General features: G+C 47.7%; 1 protein-coding gene across 6 annotated transcripts in view; it reads left to right on the forward strand.

Moving 5' to 3' along the window:
• The window catches only part of LOC104865892 (beta-galactosidase), a 123,269-nt gene that overhangs the window by 102,556 nt on the left and 2,942 nt on the right, over nucleotides 1-17,771 (forward strand). For 4 of the 6 annotated variants that reach the window (XM_010629649.2, XM_010629652.2, XM_010629651.3 and 1 more), the window contains one exon: nucleotides 2,299-2,819. The exons of 1 other annotated variant lie outside the window; for it this stretch is intronic. In XM_010629649.2, the coding sequence (XP_010627951.1) occupies nucleotides 2,299-2,526 (228 nt within the window). In that variant the 3' untranslated portion in view covers nucleotides 2,527-2,819. Of the gene's footprint in view, nucleotides 1-2,298; nucleotides 2,820-17,771 lie in introns of those variants that run through there. One more of the 6 variants, XM_010629654.2, reaches the window with a different exon arrangement.

Consider the following 17,771-nt stretch of genomic DNA (forward strand, 5'->3'; position numbering starts at 1 on the left):
CGCGGGGGGGGGGGGGTGAGGTGCCGCTGCGCATGCGCCCTCAGGAATGCCACGCCTGTCGGAGGAGCCGGGAAAGGAGGAGCAGACACAGCCCCTGCTCCCCTGAAGCCCTGGCGCCGGTGGCCGAGGGCAACCTGAGAAGCTCATTGAGACACCACAGTGGCGGTCAGGGACCCACAGAGAGTCTTCGGGAACTGGCCTCTGGCTGTGGGCCTTCAGGAGGACAAGCTGGACGTGGACCAGAGCAGGACGTGCTGGGGCGCAGCAGGGACCGCCGGCTCAGTGGGCCTGTATCTGACCCGAAGACCTCCCAAGAGCGGCGGTGCTGAGTCCTCGCCACCCCCAAGTCCCAAGTAGACGCTTTCTCAGCAGCCCTCACCCAGAGCCCCCAGCAGAGGGGCTCCCAGGGCACAGTCCCGGCTCACCAGCTGCGCTGCGCAGCTGAGATGGGAGGGACACTCTCGGACATGTGCCATGAGACTCGGCCGCCGGTCGCTCGCTGTGGTCAGGAGCTGGCCCTGCCTGTCAGTGCGTGATCACCTTGCCGATCTGCCTGGAGGCCATCTGCTCACAACAGCTAAGTGCTTCTGTTTTCTGGTGCTGCGGGAACAAGGCCCCGGCAGATCTGAAACTCGTAAAAACCTGGTAAAACTCACTGATGCCTTTTAGGATGGACAGAGATAACAACATATCCCGTGGTTAAAAAACAAGAGTAAAATAGTTCTGAGAACTGTGGAACTGTCATCCTTTTTCTAAATGACTTCATCCAACACACGGGTGGTTTTTAGTCACTGCCCTCCTTCTGTGGGATGTGAACGCCGAGTACTCTCTGTTTCCATAAGACCAGGAGCCCTGCCCTCGTGGAGCTCCATGCCCACGCCAGGCCCGGTTGGATGTGGACACTCACTGACCCCTGTGTCCTCATTGTCCCTAGTTACTGGTACAGAAAACTGAGTAGAGACTGCCCGAGATCTGACAGCTAGAAGTGGCAGGACTAAGAATATGAGCTCGGTAAGAAATTCAGAAGGAGCTAGAATAAAAGGGACACTGGGAAGCTGCCAGATACCCGGAGGTAAGCGCCTGCAGGGTAAAGAGTGGCATTCTTATCGCAGGACGATGTGCTGCTGCTGTGCTGAGCCCTGGGTAGCAATTTCTTCTTCCTCTCTCTGCTTCTGTCTCTTTATCCCTTTCTTCCTTTTCCAGATCTTCTGTTTCTCTCTCATGTCTGTGATTTCCCCCACTCTCCCTTCGCTTTCTTTCTTTGAAAGAGAATGTTTATCTGTTTAGCCACCCACGAGCAGATCTTGGCACATGTGGGAGGCTGAGGCAGGAGGATTGCAAGTTTGAGCCCAGCCCGGGCAACTTAGTGACTTAGCAAGACCCTGTCTCAAAATTAAAAATTAAAAAAGGATTAGGAATGTAGCTCAGTGTGAAGGCCTCTCCAGAACCACAAAAACAAACACCAAACGTGGACCTTATTCTTTAGGTGTTTCTCCCCACTGTCACTCTGTCTGGGAAGTTGCTTCCCTTCCTCACAGCCGTTTTTGCAGCCTGTGGAGTCATCTCTGCTCCTTGAGCAAACAGGGAGTCCACCACATCACCCAGGGCGAACACAGCAGTAGTGCAGATCCCCTCCCTCCTTCCCGGCCCCATGCCCTTCTTGAGAGCTTGTTTTGGGGACTGTACCGGCGCCCTCCTGTCCTCAGGCTGCAGGCCCTGGGTGCTGTGTTGTCGCTGTGTTCACTGGGTGTACAGCAGCCAGTGCGGCAGTTCTCCTCTGAGCCCAGGGAGGTCTAGGCGAAGCTGTGGTGCCTGGAGCGAGGATGACGTCCGAAACTTGGTCTGGCTGGGCTGGGTGCAGTGGCGCACACCTGTCATCCCAGGCCTTGGGAACCCGAGGCAGGAGGATCAAGAGTTCAAGCCCGGTCTAGGCTGCATTGCAAGTTCAAGGCCAGCCTGTGCTGCATAGTGAGACCCTATCTCAAAAGAAAAAAAGAAGAAGCTTGGTGGGTCCAAGACGGACAGCTGGGGCTTCTGAACAGAGGACCGAGCAGAGGTTTCCAGAAGCTGCAGTGGGTGCGTGGGGTGGCACTGTTATTTCTGCTACCTGCCCTCTGCCAGTTATCTCTCAGGGTGCTAAAGCCAAGGCTGGCCCTGCCCGGTCCTCTGCCATTTCTTGCTTCTGGTCCTGCTGGACCCGCGCACCAGGGGTCCCTCACTCCTCAGGGCTGTCGGTGTGTTGTGGGTTGATGGTTTTGTCTCTTGTTTCTCTCTCTCTCTGTTTCTCTCCACCCCCAGGGTCAGGTGTGGATTAATGGCTTTAACCTTGGCCGCTACTGGCCGGCACGGGGTCCCCAGATGACCTTATTTGTGCCAAAGCACATCCTGACAACTTCAACTCCTAACAACATCACAGTGCTGGAGCTGGAGGGCTCACCCTGCGGCAGCTGCGGCCCACAGCCATGTGCCGTGGAGCTGGTGGACAAGCCAGTCATCGGCGCACGGACAACCCACAGCCGCTTCTAGAGCTGGTCCATCGGAACTCGTGGCAGGACGATGTATGAGGACTGTGACCCTTGGGGTTCTGCAGGGCCTCACAGGCCCTCCTCGCCATGCCAGCACTCACTGGAGAGCCACCATGGAGAGTAAGTTAGGGTGCGAGTCTCACCCCAAGAGTTCCCTGCAGCCCTGCCGGGACCTGAGGGGCCACCCTAGCTGGGTGAGGGAGGGGACGCCATCAGGCACCGATGAATCTGCGCAATTGGAATAGGAACTTTAAAGGTATTCCTGATTTAATTTTGGAAGAATCATGTCTTTTTGTAAAATAAAATTTGTACTCTAATGATGTCATGCTGTTCCTGTTTTTAATGTTGAGCAAGTACTGAATGATCTGGTCTGATTTAAATCATAACTAGACTTGAGTGGGCTGCATAAGCCACTTCTCTAGCCTGGGGTTCAAAGGGATAGAAAATAATCTTGGTTTGGTCTGACAGACTGCTGCTTTTCTGATCCTTATTTGACTTGCTTTTGAATTTTTGTGATGGCTACTAGGTGATGCATAAATACACCCCAAACAATTGTGCAAACAGCCAAAATGATCCACAGCTTCCCAGTGTACTTAGCATGGTCTGTCTCTACAGGGGATCATATTTAGTCATCAAATGCTGATGCAGATTGATGCTCCACAGGAAAACACTTTCATAGTACATTGTGGATCCCATTTTGTGTGTAGCATAAGAACTGCTCACATCGACACAGTCACTGCAGTCATTGCACGTGTCAGGGTCAGCCACGCACGTGTGTGTGTGTGTGTGCACAGCCTGACATGGGAACGTAGTTGTCGTCGTTCATACTTGTTTCATATCAGGAACACTTCTGATACAGGGCAAGTTCAACTCACTTGCCCCTCCCCAGAGCCCTGAGAAAGGTACTGTTGTTCTCCCAGGTCACGAGCTACAGGGCTGTAAGAGGCAGCAGCAGGGTTTGAACCTATGTACTCTGCTCTCAGGCCCAAACATAGAATGCAGAACATTAATGCATGTTTCTACTGTATAAGAGAGGTTTTGAGGGTCAGGGATTTAGCTCAGTGTTTCCACCGCCTGCCTTGTAAGCGCAAGGTCCCGAGTTTGATCCCTGGTATAAAATTAAAAAAAGGTTTTGAATAACATTGACATAATGTTGTTATGATTGTGTATCAGCGGTAAGTATTTTGGAGACTTTATTATCTGTATTTTTAATCTGTACAGAGAATATGTGATTCAAGGAGAGACAGTGGAAGGTGTCTTTTTGTTTTTTATTCGTCTACATTGTTTTCCTGTACTGGGGATTGAATCCAGGGCCTTTACACTGAGCTATATTCTCAGCCTTTTTTTAAAAATTGAGACGGTATATCACAAAGTTGTCCAGGTTGGGCTCAGATTTGCAGTCCTCTGCTCAGTCTCCCGGAGTTCTGGGATTATAGGCTCTTTTTGTTTTTTGTTTGTTTGAGACAGAGTCTAGCTATGTAGCCCAGGCTGGCCTCAAACTCAGGGCAGTCCTTCTGCCTCATCCTTCCAAGTGCTATGATTACAGTTCTGCTTACAGGCTTTTTAACCACCGCCCCTGGCTCACTGTACAACATTTTCATGGCAATGTATTTCCCCCTATGGGCACAAATAGTATCTACCTGGGCTTCAGCAGAAGTTTAAACCTTTGAGTGAGCCAGACACAGAAGTCAGACATGGATCGAGGTGAGCTGAGACTAGAGCTCAGGTTACGCCTGTTTTCCATAGTACCCTTTTCTTTCTTTCTTTTTGTTTTGTTTGTTTGGTACCAGGAATCAAACATGGGCCCTTGCACTTGCAAGGCAGGTAGCAAAACCACTGAGCCAAATGCCCAGCACTTTTTGGTACCGGGGATCGAACTCGGGTCCTTGAACTTGCGAAGCAGGCAGCGGGACCACGGAGCTAAATCCCCAGCCCCCATGAGTTGATTTTAAATCAATTCTGCTTATAGATATTCTCTCTGAAAATAAGAGTGGTAGCTTTATTATATGACGTGAACCCTTGATAATAAATTTTCCTTTAAACTGATTTTACTATTCCAGGACTTTGTGAGCAAGCCTGTGCTGACGCAGCCATATGCTGATGATTTCATTTGACCACATTCTCCATTGTCCTGATGAGCATTGCTTTGTCCTTGTCCTTTATACCTTTGGTTTTTCATATAGCCTGGACCTATATGACCTGCAGAACACCTTGTCTTAAACAGTTCTATCGAAGTATAACTGATAAGATAAAATTCACCTAGTACATTTCCATGGGTTTGTTAGATTTTTTAAAAATTTTATTAGTACATATTGCAATACATGCCATGCTCATCCCAGGGAGTCAGCACATGAGCATTTCAGGTCTTCATGTACATAGTGTAGCCACTGCCGCAGCATGGCCCTGGAGACTTGCTGCACCCTGTGCTCTTGCGCCCATGTGCAGCCTGCCCACCTCTCTCCAGGCACGTGTCATCTGCTTTCTTACTCTGGAGTTCTGCCTTCGTAGATCTGTGTAATTGGAATCACAGTACCTCATCTTCTGTGTCCCACGTCTTCATGTCACGCGGAATGCCTGAGGCTCATCCGTGTTCAGTCGGTTGAGAGTTGATTTCTTTTGGTTGCTGTGTAACAGTTTGTTGTCTGGATGTACCATGTTGGGTTTACCTGTTTGCCAACTGATGAGCATCTGATCATTTACTGCTTTTTCTTTTACTTTTTTTTTTGAGACAGGGTCTCACTATGTAGTTGAGACTGACCTGGAACTCACTATGTAGCCCAGGCTGGTCTCGAACTCACAGTGATCCTCCTGCCTCTGCCTCCCGAGGGCTAGGATTACAGGCATGGGCCACCATGTCTGGCTCATTTACTGCTTCTTACTTTTGTGAATAATGATCTTACAGATATCCCTGTTCAGTTGTGTGCTCGGATAAGAAACTTTTTATATGAAACTGCCAACCCATTTCAGAACACTTTTTGAGGCCACAGGAAAATGAAGAGAAGGCAGAATTACACTTAAAATTACCAAGTTATTATCCCTCCTGTCTCCTTTCTTACCCCTAACCCCCATCTCAGGATGTTTAATGCCTTTATCTATTTGTCTTTGCCAAACTGTCCATCTTTATTTCTCAGTAAATCCAGTGTATTCAGAATGAAATTGTTTAGCACTAATCTGAGGTTGGGTTTTTTTTTTTTCTCATTGTTTCCCCAACAAGCAATGTCTTCTGTCAAATGACACAAGTAGGAAATGATTTTGTGTGGTCTGTATTTCTTCTCCTTATGAAAAAGAAAAGTCATTTTCTGAACACCGTTTTCAGTCAGTGAGGGGTCGAGTGGTCTGTGGTAGACTGTGGTACACGTGGGCTGTAAAGAAAGTCAGGCCTTGTCCAGATGAGCAGAGGTGGCCATAAGCCTGGCCCCTGCTTCCTCAGCTGTCTGCTGCTCGGCATCCCCCATCCTGAAGCCCTGGCCTTGCGCTGTGGTAGAGCTAGACGCCCAGCATCTGTCTGTCATGCCCAGTGGCGATTCTGAACTGGTCCCCCCACCCCCCGAGACAGTTGCTCAGCTTGCGCTCGGGCTTTCCCTTGTGCCAGGAAGCCATCCACAAGCTCGAGTTCCCCAGACTCCCAGACCAGCAGCGTGCTCTTCTGCGCTGCAGCAGGCCAGGCTTTGGGGATAGAAACGGGGTTTTCTCCCTCACCATGAGCACAATCACAGGAAAGTGACTGACTTACAAGCCTTGATTTCTCTCTTAAATGTCCCCACCATGTGGAATTTTAAAATTAAATGAGGTTGCTAGCATAGTGGTGCACTCTTGTAATACCACTTCTCAGGAGGGTAAGGTCGAATGGTTGCAGTGAGTCTGCAGCTAGCCTGGGCTACAAAGTGAGACCTTGTCTCGAAAAAGCCAGTAACGATATTAATAATAAAAGTTAAGTGAGGTAATCATAAAAGCACCTCACACTGCTTTCCGGGTAGTGGGTGCTTACTGAGTGCTGGTTTGATTCTGTCCTTTCATCCACTGAAGCAGGGAAACCAGAGGGACAGGGGAGGAAATGACACCCAGGACACGCCTCTTTCCCGTGGCCCTTCGCGTTCAGTTCAGCCACTGGGTGCGTCTCCTGGACAGTTGGCTTGGCTGTGGTTACAGAGGGGAAGCACACAGTCCGGAATGAAACATGACACAGGCCAGGAGAGGAGGAGGCCGCATACCAAGGGTGGCCCGTGTCACCCGCTGAGACCCCCAGCGGTAACCTGAGATTGCTGGTGGACATCAGGAGCCTACAGAGAAGACTCCAGACTCAGTGGTTGGCCCTTGAGCCCCTCAGTGTGTGCTTCTGTTCCTTTAAAGCCCCAGTGACTTGTTCCCAAACTGAAGTGATTTTCTAGTGCTTGTGTAGTGAGGTCCCTGCCGGGGGCAGCTGTCCTCAGTGCACACTGTTTTCTTGGCTGTCAGTAGTTGCACGACAGTATGTTTGAGATGGCATAAAATAACTGTTTGGTTTTATACACCCTTCCGTGCGTGAGGAACGTGGGTAGCCCGGCGTTGTTCTGCGACACTGGGGGCCTCTGCCTGGTACTGGGATCATCTGGAGGTCCCTTCACTGTCTCTTCTGGTGGCTGCGCTGGACGGCTTGAAGTCTGAGCTCAAGTGGGAGATGAACAGAAGTGTCTACAGCTGTCTTCCAGTGCTCCGGCGAGCTTCTTCCAGGGCGTGGAGAAACAGCGAGCAAGAGGGAGAACATTGCCACGGAAGGCGGCCGGAAGCTGGGAGGTACATGAAGATCCGTGCTCAGAAGCCACTCAGGTTCGCTCCAACGTTCCACTCAAAGCAGCCAGAGCACCCACAGTTTCATGGGAGGGAACCCAAGCCCGCACCCCTCGACGGCAGGAGTGACAAAATTGTGGCCATTTTAAGAAGTCACACGTATGCACACAGTGCTCTGTGGTGGGACAGCTAGTTCTGCATATTTTTCTGTCTGGTCCACTCAAATTGAGAGCATCCAGGGAGCCTCAGTTGGGTCCTTTGCATCCTGGGTCCGAGGCCTCGCTGGCAGAGCACGGAGCACGGCCTGCCGCAGGCCCGGTCAGCCCTGTGTAGTGAATACGAGGCCTGGCCCCTGGTGTTCTCCTGGGGACCCTTGTCTCTGAGCACAGACTGGAAGCTCTGTTTGGACCCCACACCAGGCAGAGTGTCTCAGTCTGGTTTCTTTGCTTCGTTATCCTTTGGTTAAATCTTTTTCATTGCAATTTCTAAGCAAGAGATACAGACTGTCCAATTTACTTGAACTTTGCTTTAACTTTTACTAAGCAGCGGGATCTTTTTCTCAGGGAGCTTTGGCTGCTGTGGCTCACCTGTCCTCATTTCTGTGGTCTCCGAGGTCATGGAGTTCCAAGAGTTGGCAGGGAGGAGTCCCCAGGGTTTCGGGTCTCATGGCTACTCGGGCAGTCGGCTTTCTAAGTGTCCCTCGAAGTAGTGTTGTCGTTTTCATTTACCCACTAGCTGTTCATTCAAGACTTAACCCCAGGTTACCAAGCAGGACATGTTTCCTCTCCCCCAGGGGCGCCCGGCTGTAAGTGCTCCGTGCACTGTTGCAGTGGGCAGATGGTGACCGGGGCTTGACCAAGTGGAGGTGAACCGGCTTGATGTAGGCGGAGACTTGGCACTGAACAGAGGCAGCTTGGGAGTTGAGCCAGGTCGGGGTAGAGGTGGAGGAGAAGACACGGGAAGGGGAGGGAGGCAGTGCTTCACAGGGGCTGATGACCTCGGCATGAGCGGAGGTGAGGCAGCCACGTGCAGCATGCAGGAAATGAGTTGCTTTCACACTGAAGTGTTTTTACTGTCTCAAACTTTGAGGGCCAGGGATTTAGCTCAGTGGTTCCACCGCCTGCCTTGCAAGAGCAAGGTTCCAAGTTTTGTTTTGTTTTGGTACTGGGGATCGAACTCAGGACCTTGTGCTTGCAAGGCAGGTGGCGGAACCAATGAGCTAAATTCCCAGCCCATCCAAGTTGATCCTCAGTACAAAAATACTTTGGTGCTTAGTAATAAGCATATGTAACATGATTTTAATGTTTTATTTTGCATATAGTCATTTAATCTTTTTGTTTATTTTTTGAGACAGTGTGGCCCTGTGTAGTTCAGTCTGGCCTTGAACTCACATGTAGCCCAGGCTGGCCTCAAACCAATGGAGATCCTCTTGCCTCAGCCTCCCAAGTGCTGGGATTATAGGCACCACACCCAACTACTCATTTAGTCTTTTTTTGTTTGTTTGTTTTTGTTTTTTTGAGACAGGGCCTCACTGTGTAGTTGAGACTGACCTGGAACTTGCTATGTAGCCCAGGCTGGTCTTAAACTCACAGTGATCCTCCTGCCTCAGCCTCCCCAGTGCTCAGATTACAGGCATGCGCCACCACGCCCAGCTTTTGCAAGCGCAAGGTCCCCAGTTTGATCCCTGGAACCTAAAAAAAGAAAGGATGGCCCCAACTAGTGATGACACAGCCCTCCTAGTGATGTCACAGCCCCCCAATCCCTGGCCACTACATCAGTGCATCCACCCAGTCCTATCAGAAGCGCTCCCTGTCTCAGCTGTATCGCGCTCTCTCCTTTGTTCAGAGACAGCCCGGCAGATCCTCCCATAAGTAAAAGCTTGTAATGGTCCTGGTCTGGTGTTGGTTTTCTGCTCTTTTTACCTAACAAGAAGAAATAAATATTTGTAAAAGCAAAAATACAGAAAATAGGAAGTGCAGTCGAGAGAGAATCAAAGTCAATTCAGGGAAGAAAAAGAGCCGCCTCACCTTTGTAAGGATTTCAGCCCCAAAGCTAAAGGAAATCTCCCTCCCACAGAAAAGTCTGAATCTGCCTTCTTGAGGACTGAGCGATAACTTTGATTTTTACTTTGTGTGTGGTACTGGCAATTGAATATGCTAGGCAGCTGCTCCACTGAGTTCCATCCCAGCCCAAGCACTGACCTTACTGAGTTCCACGAGGACAGAGCTAAAGGAATTCACTCTACCAGTCTGATCAGGATGGCAGAGCTTTGAGTCCCAGAGAGGGGAGACAGATGTGCAGCCAGCCACACCACCGGCCGAAGCAGAGAACGCCCCGGCTCAGGCCTCACCCTCCTTCTCTCCCGTTCCTTGGCTCCTGCCACAGGTGAGGTTGTTTCACCTGCGGGCCAGGCCTCTGTGTGACAGAGCTGTCCTAAAATGCAAAGAAAGGGGGGAAAGTGGATTTGCAATTTTTGCAGGGCTATAACAAAATTTTTGTTGTAGTAGAGTCTCATGACCCATTCTGCTGCCAGGAGGGTTTTATATAAGAATTTATTTCTCCTCAACTATTCAGACCTAAAGAAATGTGTTTGTTAGTGTTGATGCTGTTGCTATGGGCAGGGTGAGGGCGAGTGGTTTCTTTCATCTCCCTCTTGAAGAAAACATCATCTCTTGTAAAACCGCTCCCCTTCATGCTGGAGGTGTGGAGCAGACGCCTCCTCCGGGAGGAGCCTGTTGGTTTCTGTCTCACTGTGGACGGGGCGGGTAGTTTGTTCCAAGGGTTTTCGAGAAAGGGCATTTTCCTGTCTAGGCGACACACGCTCTTCATGCCTCGCCTTTAACCACAGCCCAGAGTGTGGCCATGAAGTAGCTTCTGCAGTGTCCGCCTTTATCTGTGGTTTTGCTTTGTATGGTTTCAGCTACCCGCCGAAACCACAGTCCAAAGTATTAAGTGGATATTTTGAGAGCGAGACCACATTCATGTAGCACTTATTACAGTGTATTGTTATAACTATTAATATCTTGCTGTGCCTAATTTTTTTTGTCATATGTATATACAGAAATAAAACGGTCTATGTAAGATTGAGCGCTGAGCCAGGCATTGGTGGCTCATGTCGGTGATCCCAATCCTTGGGAAGCTGAGGATCCTCTAAATTCGAGGCCAGCCTGAGGCTAGATAGAGTTCAAAGGCAGCCTGAAGGACAGCAGACCCTGTCTCAAAACAAGAAAGATCAAGCACTGTCTAGGAATCCACTAGGGTCCTGGCATGTAGCCCCCAGGACTAGTCATCCTGGGCTCACTAAGTAATGATAACCTCAGAAGAGAAATAGCCCTGCTTCCGGCAAAGGACAGGTGAATATCCAGGGGCTGTTTCAGAAATTCAGGCCCGAGGACTAGGCACAGGTCAGCGAAGCGTTCTGTGAGCCCCAGGGGCTGGAGGGGAAGCCGAGAAGACACGGAAACTGACATGGCCTCCAAGAGCAAGGGCCCCTGCTCCCCTCTGTGGCATTAGCTCACAGGCGACTTTACCACAAAGAGCGAGTCCTCCTGACAGCTGACGTGAAGAGCGTAGCCTCACACCGCCTTACCCACGTGGGGACCTGTCACCTGCATAAACGTCGCAGAAGCTTTGGAGCGATGGGAGGAGGGGCTGTCTACACTGCCTCAGCACAAGCAGATGTCCTGGTTTTTAAGGACATTCTGCCTTATCCGTGCTGCTCAGCGATTCTGTCATCGTCACTGTTCTCCTCTGTCTGCTCCACCTCTGAATTTCTAGGAACTTTAAAACAAAAGCCTGTCCCACCTGTGTTCCTGCAACAGCCCGCACTTGGCTTTTCTTCTCCAGATCCAACTCCTTAGGGAGGGGCCCTGAGACGCACGAGGCTCCCATGGCGGAGGGAGAGGGCAGTCCTGGCACTGCCGCCCCCTGTGGTTAGGCCCGAGGTAGAGAGACACCACAGAACCTCAGGCTTAGGAGTCTGAGCAGGCAGAGGAAGCGTGGCATGGATTGTCCCTGCACGTGGACCACAGCAGCCTTCAAGAACTCCTGTGAGCTGGGCGTGCAGGAGAAAGCAGGATGGCTTCCCACACCACTGAGCTGCAGGGTGTACGGCCTCACCAAGTCTTCTGAGGCCAACGGAGTACCAAAGGAACCAAGTAGGAAGTAGCCCCGTGGGAGTCCTGTCTTTGGGCACGCATCAACTAAGCAGGTGACTTGAGAGATTGCAGGTATCGACACTAACAAATGACAAAGACCACAGTCACCCTCCCAAAATTCACAGTGCAGTACGTTACTGAAAAAGGGGAAAAGGGAGGAAACGCTTGATAAGTCCTTGCCTTCTGAAGGAACCAGGGTCTCAAAAGAGAAATTAGGTTCAGTTCTAGGCGGAAGTTTACCATTGACACCTATTTCATCTCCTAACGCCTTTGGGTGAGATATACCCTCCCTGGTGTCAGAAGATGTTTGATAATTATTTTCTTTTTTAGTGGGTGTAATTCTTTTCAATAGATCAGCACATTTACCATACTATTCATTCTCATCCTGTCCCTCCCTTCTTCCAGTACTGAGGATTAAACTCAGGGGCACACTGCTACTGAGCTACCTACCCGGGCTTTTTGCTTTAAATTTTAAGATAGGGTCTCGTTAAGTTGCCCAGGTTTGCCTCAAACTTGAAATCCTCCTCGCCTGGGGCCTCCAAGTACCTGGGTTTTATAGGCATGCAACACTGTCTTACTGATTTCATCTCCAGTGAGTTCTTAGTTATTGATCTTGGTCATTATTTTAGAATTATATCTTTCTTTGGATATAGTATTTTGGTTTGCATGGTCATTTTGAGTGAAAGATTTTCTATTAGTTTATAGCCTTACACACACACACACACACACACACACACACACACACACACATTCTCTTCCTCTCTTCTCCTCTCTTTGCTTATTGATCCCTGTGCAGGAATTCCCAGGTTGTCCCTATATTGGATGTTGGTGTATCCTTCTCTGAAACCAGCAGGTCTACCCCTCCCCTAGTTTATGTGACAGTGTGTTCCTCCCTTCCCCAGACAACTTCTCTCAGCTAAATAAATGGGAAGATACCTCAAAGACATGGGCATGCAAAAGGCCAGGCCCCTTTCCTCTAAGTGGGATTAATTCTGTCACATAGTTCATACTCCAGAGCTCTTGAGGGTTCAGGCTGAGGCTCCACTCCAGCAGGGAACTTGAGATGTTAATTTTATGTGCCAAGTTGACTAGACACAAGGTGCCCAGACATTTTGTCAGACCTCACTCTGGATGTCTCTGTGGGGTGTTTCTGAATAGACCAACATCTGAATCAGTAAGTGGAGTAAAATGGATTGCTCTCCTAAGGTGAATGGGCTTCGCCCATTAGTTGGAGGCCTGAGTAGAACAAAAAGGCTGACCCTCTTGTGTCTAGGACTCTCTGGACAGCAGCCCAGAGTGAGAGTCCAGAGTCAGGTCTTATGGTATAGGTTTGGATCTCACGTCTTATCACACACCTGATCGTGGAATGGTGGGCTTGGAGTTGCTTAAAATGTAGCTGTGAGTTTTCCTCTAGCCTAATGACTTCACGCCTGTCAACCAGCAGCCTTTTAGTCTTCTTTCAGGGGTGGGGTGGCCTGCCTGGCCTGTGGGTTCAACCCCTCCTGTTAAGTGGAGCACAGTTCCCCTGCAAGGTCTGACTCTACTGCCTGCTTCGGGTCTCAGGGCTCCGCAGACTTAAGGTCTCAGCTTTGCTCACAAATTTGCTTCTACTTTCCAGTTACAGTTCTCAAAAATGCTTAATCCTGTATTTTTGGAAATATTATTTTTCATCAGTATAGAATTTACATATCATAAAACATGCATATTTTAAGTACAGAATTACAATCGAGCATTGACAAGTGTATACACCCAGGTCACTCACACAGCCAGATACAGGAAATCCTCACCCTGAGTGTCCTGCTGGGCTCCATTGCAAACGATCCTTTACTGCACACAGAGGCAACTGCTGGTACCATGTCTGTCTCCATAGATTAATGTTACTTGTTCTAAAACTGCATACACTTTGTGTCTGGCTGCTTTGGCTCAATGTGTTTTTGAAGCATGTCCATGCTGTTGCATATATGAATAATTCATTTATATTGCTGAATACACCGTTTTATCAGTTTATCAAGTTTCTTCACCTGGTCTCCTGCTAATGAACAGGGGTTATTCACAATTTGGGGATGTTACGAACATCTTTTAATAAACATGTGATAGACATAATTCACATACCATAAGATCTACCCGTTGAACACGTACAGGTCAGTGATTTGTATAGTGCACAGGGTGCGTGATCATCACCACAGTCTGAGTGTAGAACCTTTCGTCAGCCCCAGGCCAGTCCCCCAGCACCTCTGTACCTCTGAGTATGTCTCTCTCTCTCTACTCCTTCACCCAGCCGAGGCAATCACAAATCTGTCTACAATCTTGCCTAGCCCAAGATCACAAAGATTATTCTGTTTTTTTGTTTCTTCTAAGAATTTTTCTGCTCTTAAATTTTAACTCCACAGTCAATTTTGTGTTCACTTTTTTATGCATGGAGTAAGGCAGGAGGATTGCAAGGTTGAGCCCAGCAAGACCAAGGGTTAGGATTATAGCCCAGGGGAAAAGCTTGGGTTCAATCCATACTGACAAAACAAAACACCCCGAACAAATCTCTGTACGTTGGTTTCATATCCTACGACCTTCTCAATGTATTTGGTGGGGTTTTTTGTTTTTGATGTGTCACTTTGTTTTTTGAGACAGGATCTCACTTTGTAGTCCAAGCTGGCCTTCAACTCATTATGCAGCCCATACTGGCCTCAAACTCATTAATCCTCTTACCTCAGCCTCCCCAGTGCTGGGATTATAGGCATGCACCACCGCAGCCAGCTTACTAAATTCATTTACTAATAATTTTGTGTGTGGATTCCTTAAAATTTTCTACATATGAGATCGGAGTACCCCCAAGAAGAAAGTTTTGCTCCTTCCTTTCCAATCTGGATACCCTTTCTTTTTCTTGCTACTGTGGACTTGCAGTAAAATATGAATAGACGTGGAAGGGCAGATCAGTATCTTGTTACTGATCTTAGGAGGAAAGCATTCCATCTTCTAACACTAAAGTTATGTTGCTATGCACATTCTTTAATAAGTCATTGTCTACTCTCTCGGGTAAATACCTGGGTGTAGAATTCAGGGACCATAAAACAGGTGTATGTTCAACGTTACAAAGAATTGTCATTTTTTCAGTGGCTTCTTGTGCCCAGCTGTCTTTCAATCTTCTCTTTTTATATTTTAATGAGTTGGGAAAACAGGAAGACCACCAAACTATGAACTTCTCACTGCACCTTTATTGGAAATCTTCCTGATGACAAACTCAACAGGTCTGCTGTGTTCATAAAGTTCTTCAGGAGCCAGGTGATAGTGATCCCTTTGTTTACTACTCAAATATATTCCTTCACAAGTTCACCCTTTATCTACTGCACAAACTAAAATTCCTCAGTTGCCCACCCAAAGGATCTCAGTTAGACCACAGCTGAACCATTGTTCACTAGATCAGCATGAGACACTATTATGACGTCAGTAAAAGTAGGAGGCATCCGTACCAACGTGCAACCGAGGCAGCTTTGGAGAAGTGTTAGTCTCCGTGCGGATCTTCTTCCTGCTGACCTCTGACCTGCTGTCAGCCTATCCCACGTATAACTGAAACAGCCTGAAGGTTCGCATGTGCTGTCTTGTGCCCATCACAGACTGTGAACTCTGCTACCCATCCCCTGATGGGTGCCAGCATCTTCTTCACAGCAGTGCACATCTCTGCAGGCAGGTGTCTTATGCCCCGTTCACCAGGGAGCCCTACTTACTAGAAGGTCCCTGCGTTGTTCATTTCTCAGCTCTTTTTTTTTTTCCTCCTAAGAAGGAGCTATGTCTGTAGCTGTGGTAGACTATGAAAGTAATACATTGGCTTAAAGACACAAGCTGTCGGCACAGTGGCACCTATCTGTAGTCCCAGCTATTCAAGAAGCTGAGGTGGAAGGGCAGCTTGAGCCTAGAGTTTGAGGTAAACCTGGGCAGCATAGCAGGACCCCTTCTCTTAAACAAATGCCTAAAAAGCAGAAAAACATAATAATTTCTTTTATAAAATGGCTGTTTGGGGTTTATCCTTCCAGGTTTTTTAAATGCACTAAACATATGCTGGACATGTGTGCATGGCAGTAGGTGTTTAGCTGTTGCTCTTTTGAATGGTATCATCTTCTACGGTATGAGTAAAAATTAATTTTATATAAAGAATCAAGAATAATGTAACATGTGCCACTTGTTTTTAGAAAAAAACTCAGTTGTAGCCAGATGTGATGGCACACCCTTGTGATCCTAGGTCCTGGGGTGACTGAGGCATGAGGGTCACAGATTCCAGCCAAGCCTGTGTTATTTAGTGAGTGTGTCTCAAATTTTAAAGAGCTGATGTCTTTAGCTCAGTGGTGAAGGGATCATCTAATAAGTGCAAAGCGGGGAAGGTTCAAATGAATGTTTTCCAGTTTGTCACTTGGGCTGTGTGTACGAGTGTGCTGGGGATTGAACCTAGGGCTTCGTGCATGCTAGGAAAGCTCCCTACCCTGACCTGTACCCCAGGATAAGAGTGGGGGCTTTTATTATCGAGCCTTACTTGTCTGAGAGCATTGAGGCCTTTCCTGGTTTAGTCCCAGATCGTGTTAAATCAGTCTTCCCGTGTATTTTAAGGGTTCATTTCTCTTTCATAATGTAGGTTTGTTTCCACTCTATCTTCCAGTTTTTATTTGTAAATATAAATGTAATTGTTTTACACAGTAATGTCTCCCCTATGAACCTGCTTACTTTTCTTATTTTTCATATAATTCTTTAAAGAGTTTCCAGTTATTTAATACTATAATCACACCTAGAGATATTTTACCCTTTTCTTTCCAATTTTTAAATAAGGTCTATGTTTTGGAACAGTTTTAGGTTTACAAAAAAACTGGTGAAGGCCAGGGATTTAATTCCGTGGCACTGTGCCTGCCTCACAAGCACCAAAGTCCTGAGTTCGATCCTCAGTACTGGAAACAAACAGACAAAAAGCCGGTGAAGGCAGTACAGTCCCAAATACCCCACACATGCAGTCTCCTTTTATGAAGCATCATACGCTAGGATGGCACTTTTGTTTTTTTGAGTCGGAATCTTTTTATATAGTCCAGGCTGGCCTTGAACTCATGGCAATCCACCTCCGCCTCCATGGTCATGGGACTACAGGCATGTGCCAAGTTAGGATACTGTATTTCTTATACTTACCAAGCCAACATGTATATGTTATTAATGTTCATTTTATATTCAGAGTCCCTCTGATTTTGGCTAGTATCCTTTGCCTCTTCCAGGACAAATTACACCAGTTGTCTTTGTTTCCTTAGATTCCTCTTGGTAGTGACAGCTTCTCAGGCTGCCCTCATTTTTTGATGGCTTTAATTTTTGAGGGTATTGGCTAGTGTCATTTTAGAACATCCTTTTCCAGTTTTTATCTTTCTGCTTTACTCCCTGTGGGCACGGAGTTAGTATGGCCAGTGAGCCTTCTCCAGAGGTGGTAACAGCCAACATTCTTGTTTCTAGCTGCAGTGAACTTTGGGGTGCCCGTCCAGCATTTTGAGCTGAGGTATGGCAACAACATATTCTATTTTCATAGTACTCCTGATATTAGTAACGTTGCTCCCCACCATGTGTCTCCATCACTGAGGGTGTTTGGGGTAGGGAGCTGCTCTGGTGATTCCCAGGTTGTTTTCACACCCTGCTTACTCTTCTGCTGCCTGCCAAGACTGCCTCATGCACACTTGGAATTTAGCAGACCTACTCCGTCTGCTTTTCAGAGTCCTTTGTACCACAGCTCTTAGCCCACACAGGCACAGCCCTCCCTGCAGGAAATGTCTTCAGCACGCTTCCTGACCTCCTCCTCTTTGCCTTTCCCACAAGTTCTTACTGGGCAGAACCTCTCAAATATTTTAAGATTCTGAAAAGTATCTTTCCCAGTTTGATTGAAAAGGGAATTTGTGGGTTTTAAAATCCATTCTTGTTACAATTTCCCAGGAAAAAAATGAAAATAGACTTTTGTAATTCTGTTCATACCTAAAGCCTAACTGAAATAATTTTTGACCTAGAACCACGCACTATTTCTGGAACAATTCAGTCAACTTTGAACTTGGTCAGAGTTTTATTAGAAACACAGGGGTTTTAGAGCTAAGACCAGTAAATTTTGTGTAAACAGAAACTCGCCAGTTTAAAATACTTAATAAGAAACTCAGTAAAAAATAACTGAGCAACTGCTTTGTGTTCAGCATTTCTCTATAGTTGGGTGTAGCTACTGTTGGTACCAGTTCATTATTAGAATGTTATTTCCCCTGAACATCAATTCTTTGGAGTGATGATCAACCAGTATCTTTTTTCTTTTTTTTTTCTTTTTTTTTTTTTT

The sequence above is a fragment of the Fukomys damarensis genome, unplaced genomic scaffold, assembly GCF_012274545.1.
Source record: "Fukomys damarensis isolate Sample0158 unplaced genomic scaffold, DMR_v1.0_HiC HiC_scaffold_28, whole genome shotgun sequence".
In the NCBI taxonomy this organism is placed as follows: Eukaryota; Metazoa; Chordata; class Mammalia; order Rodentia; family Bathyergidae; genus Fukomys; species Fukomys damarensis.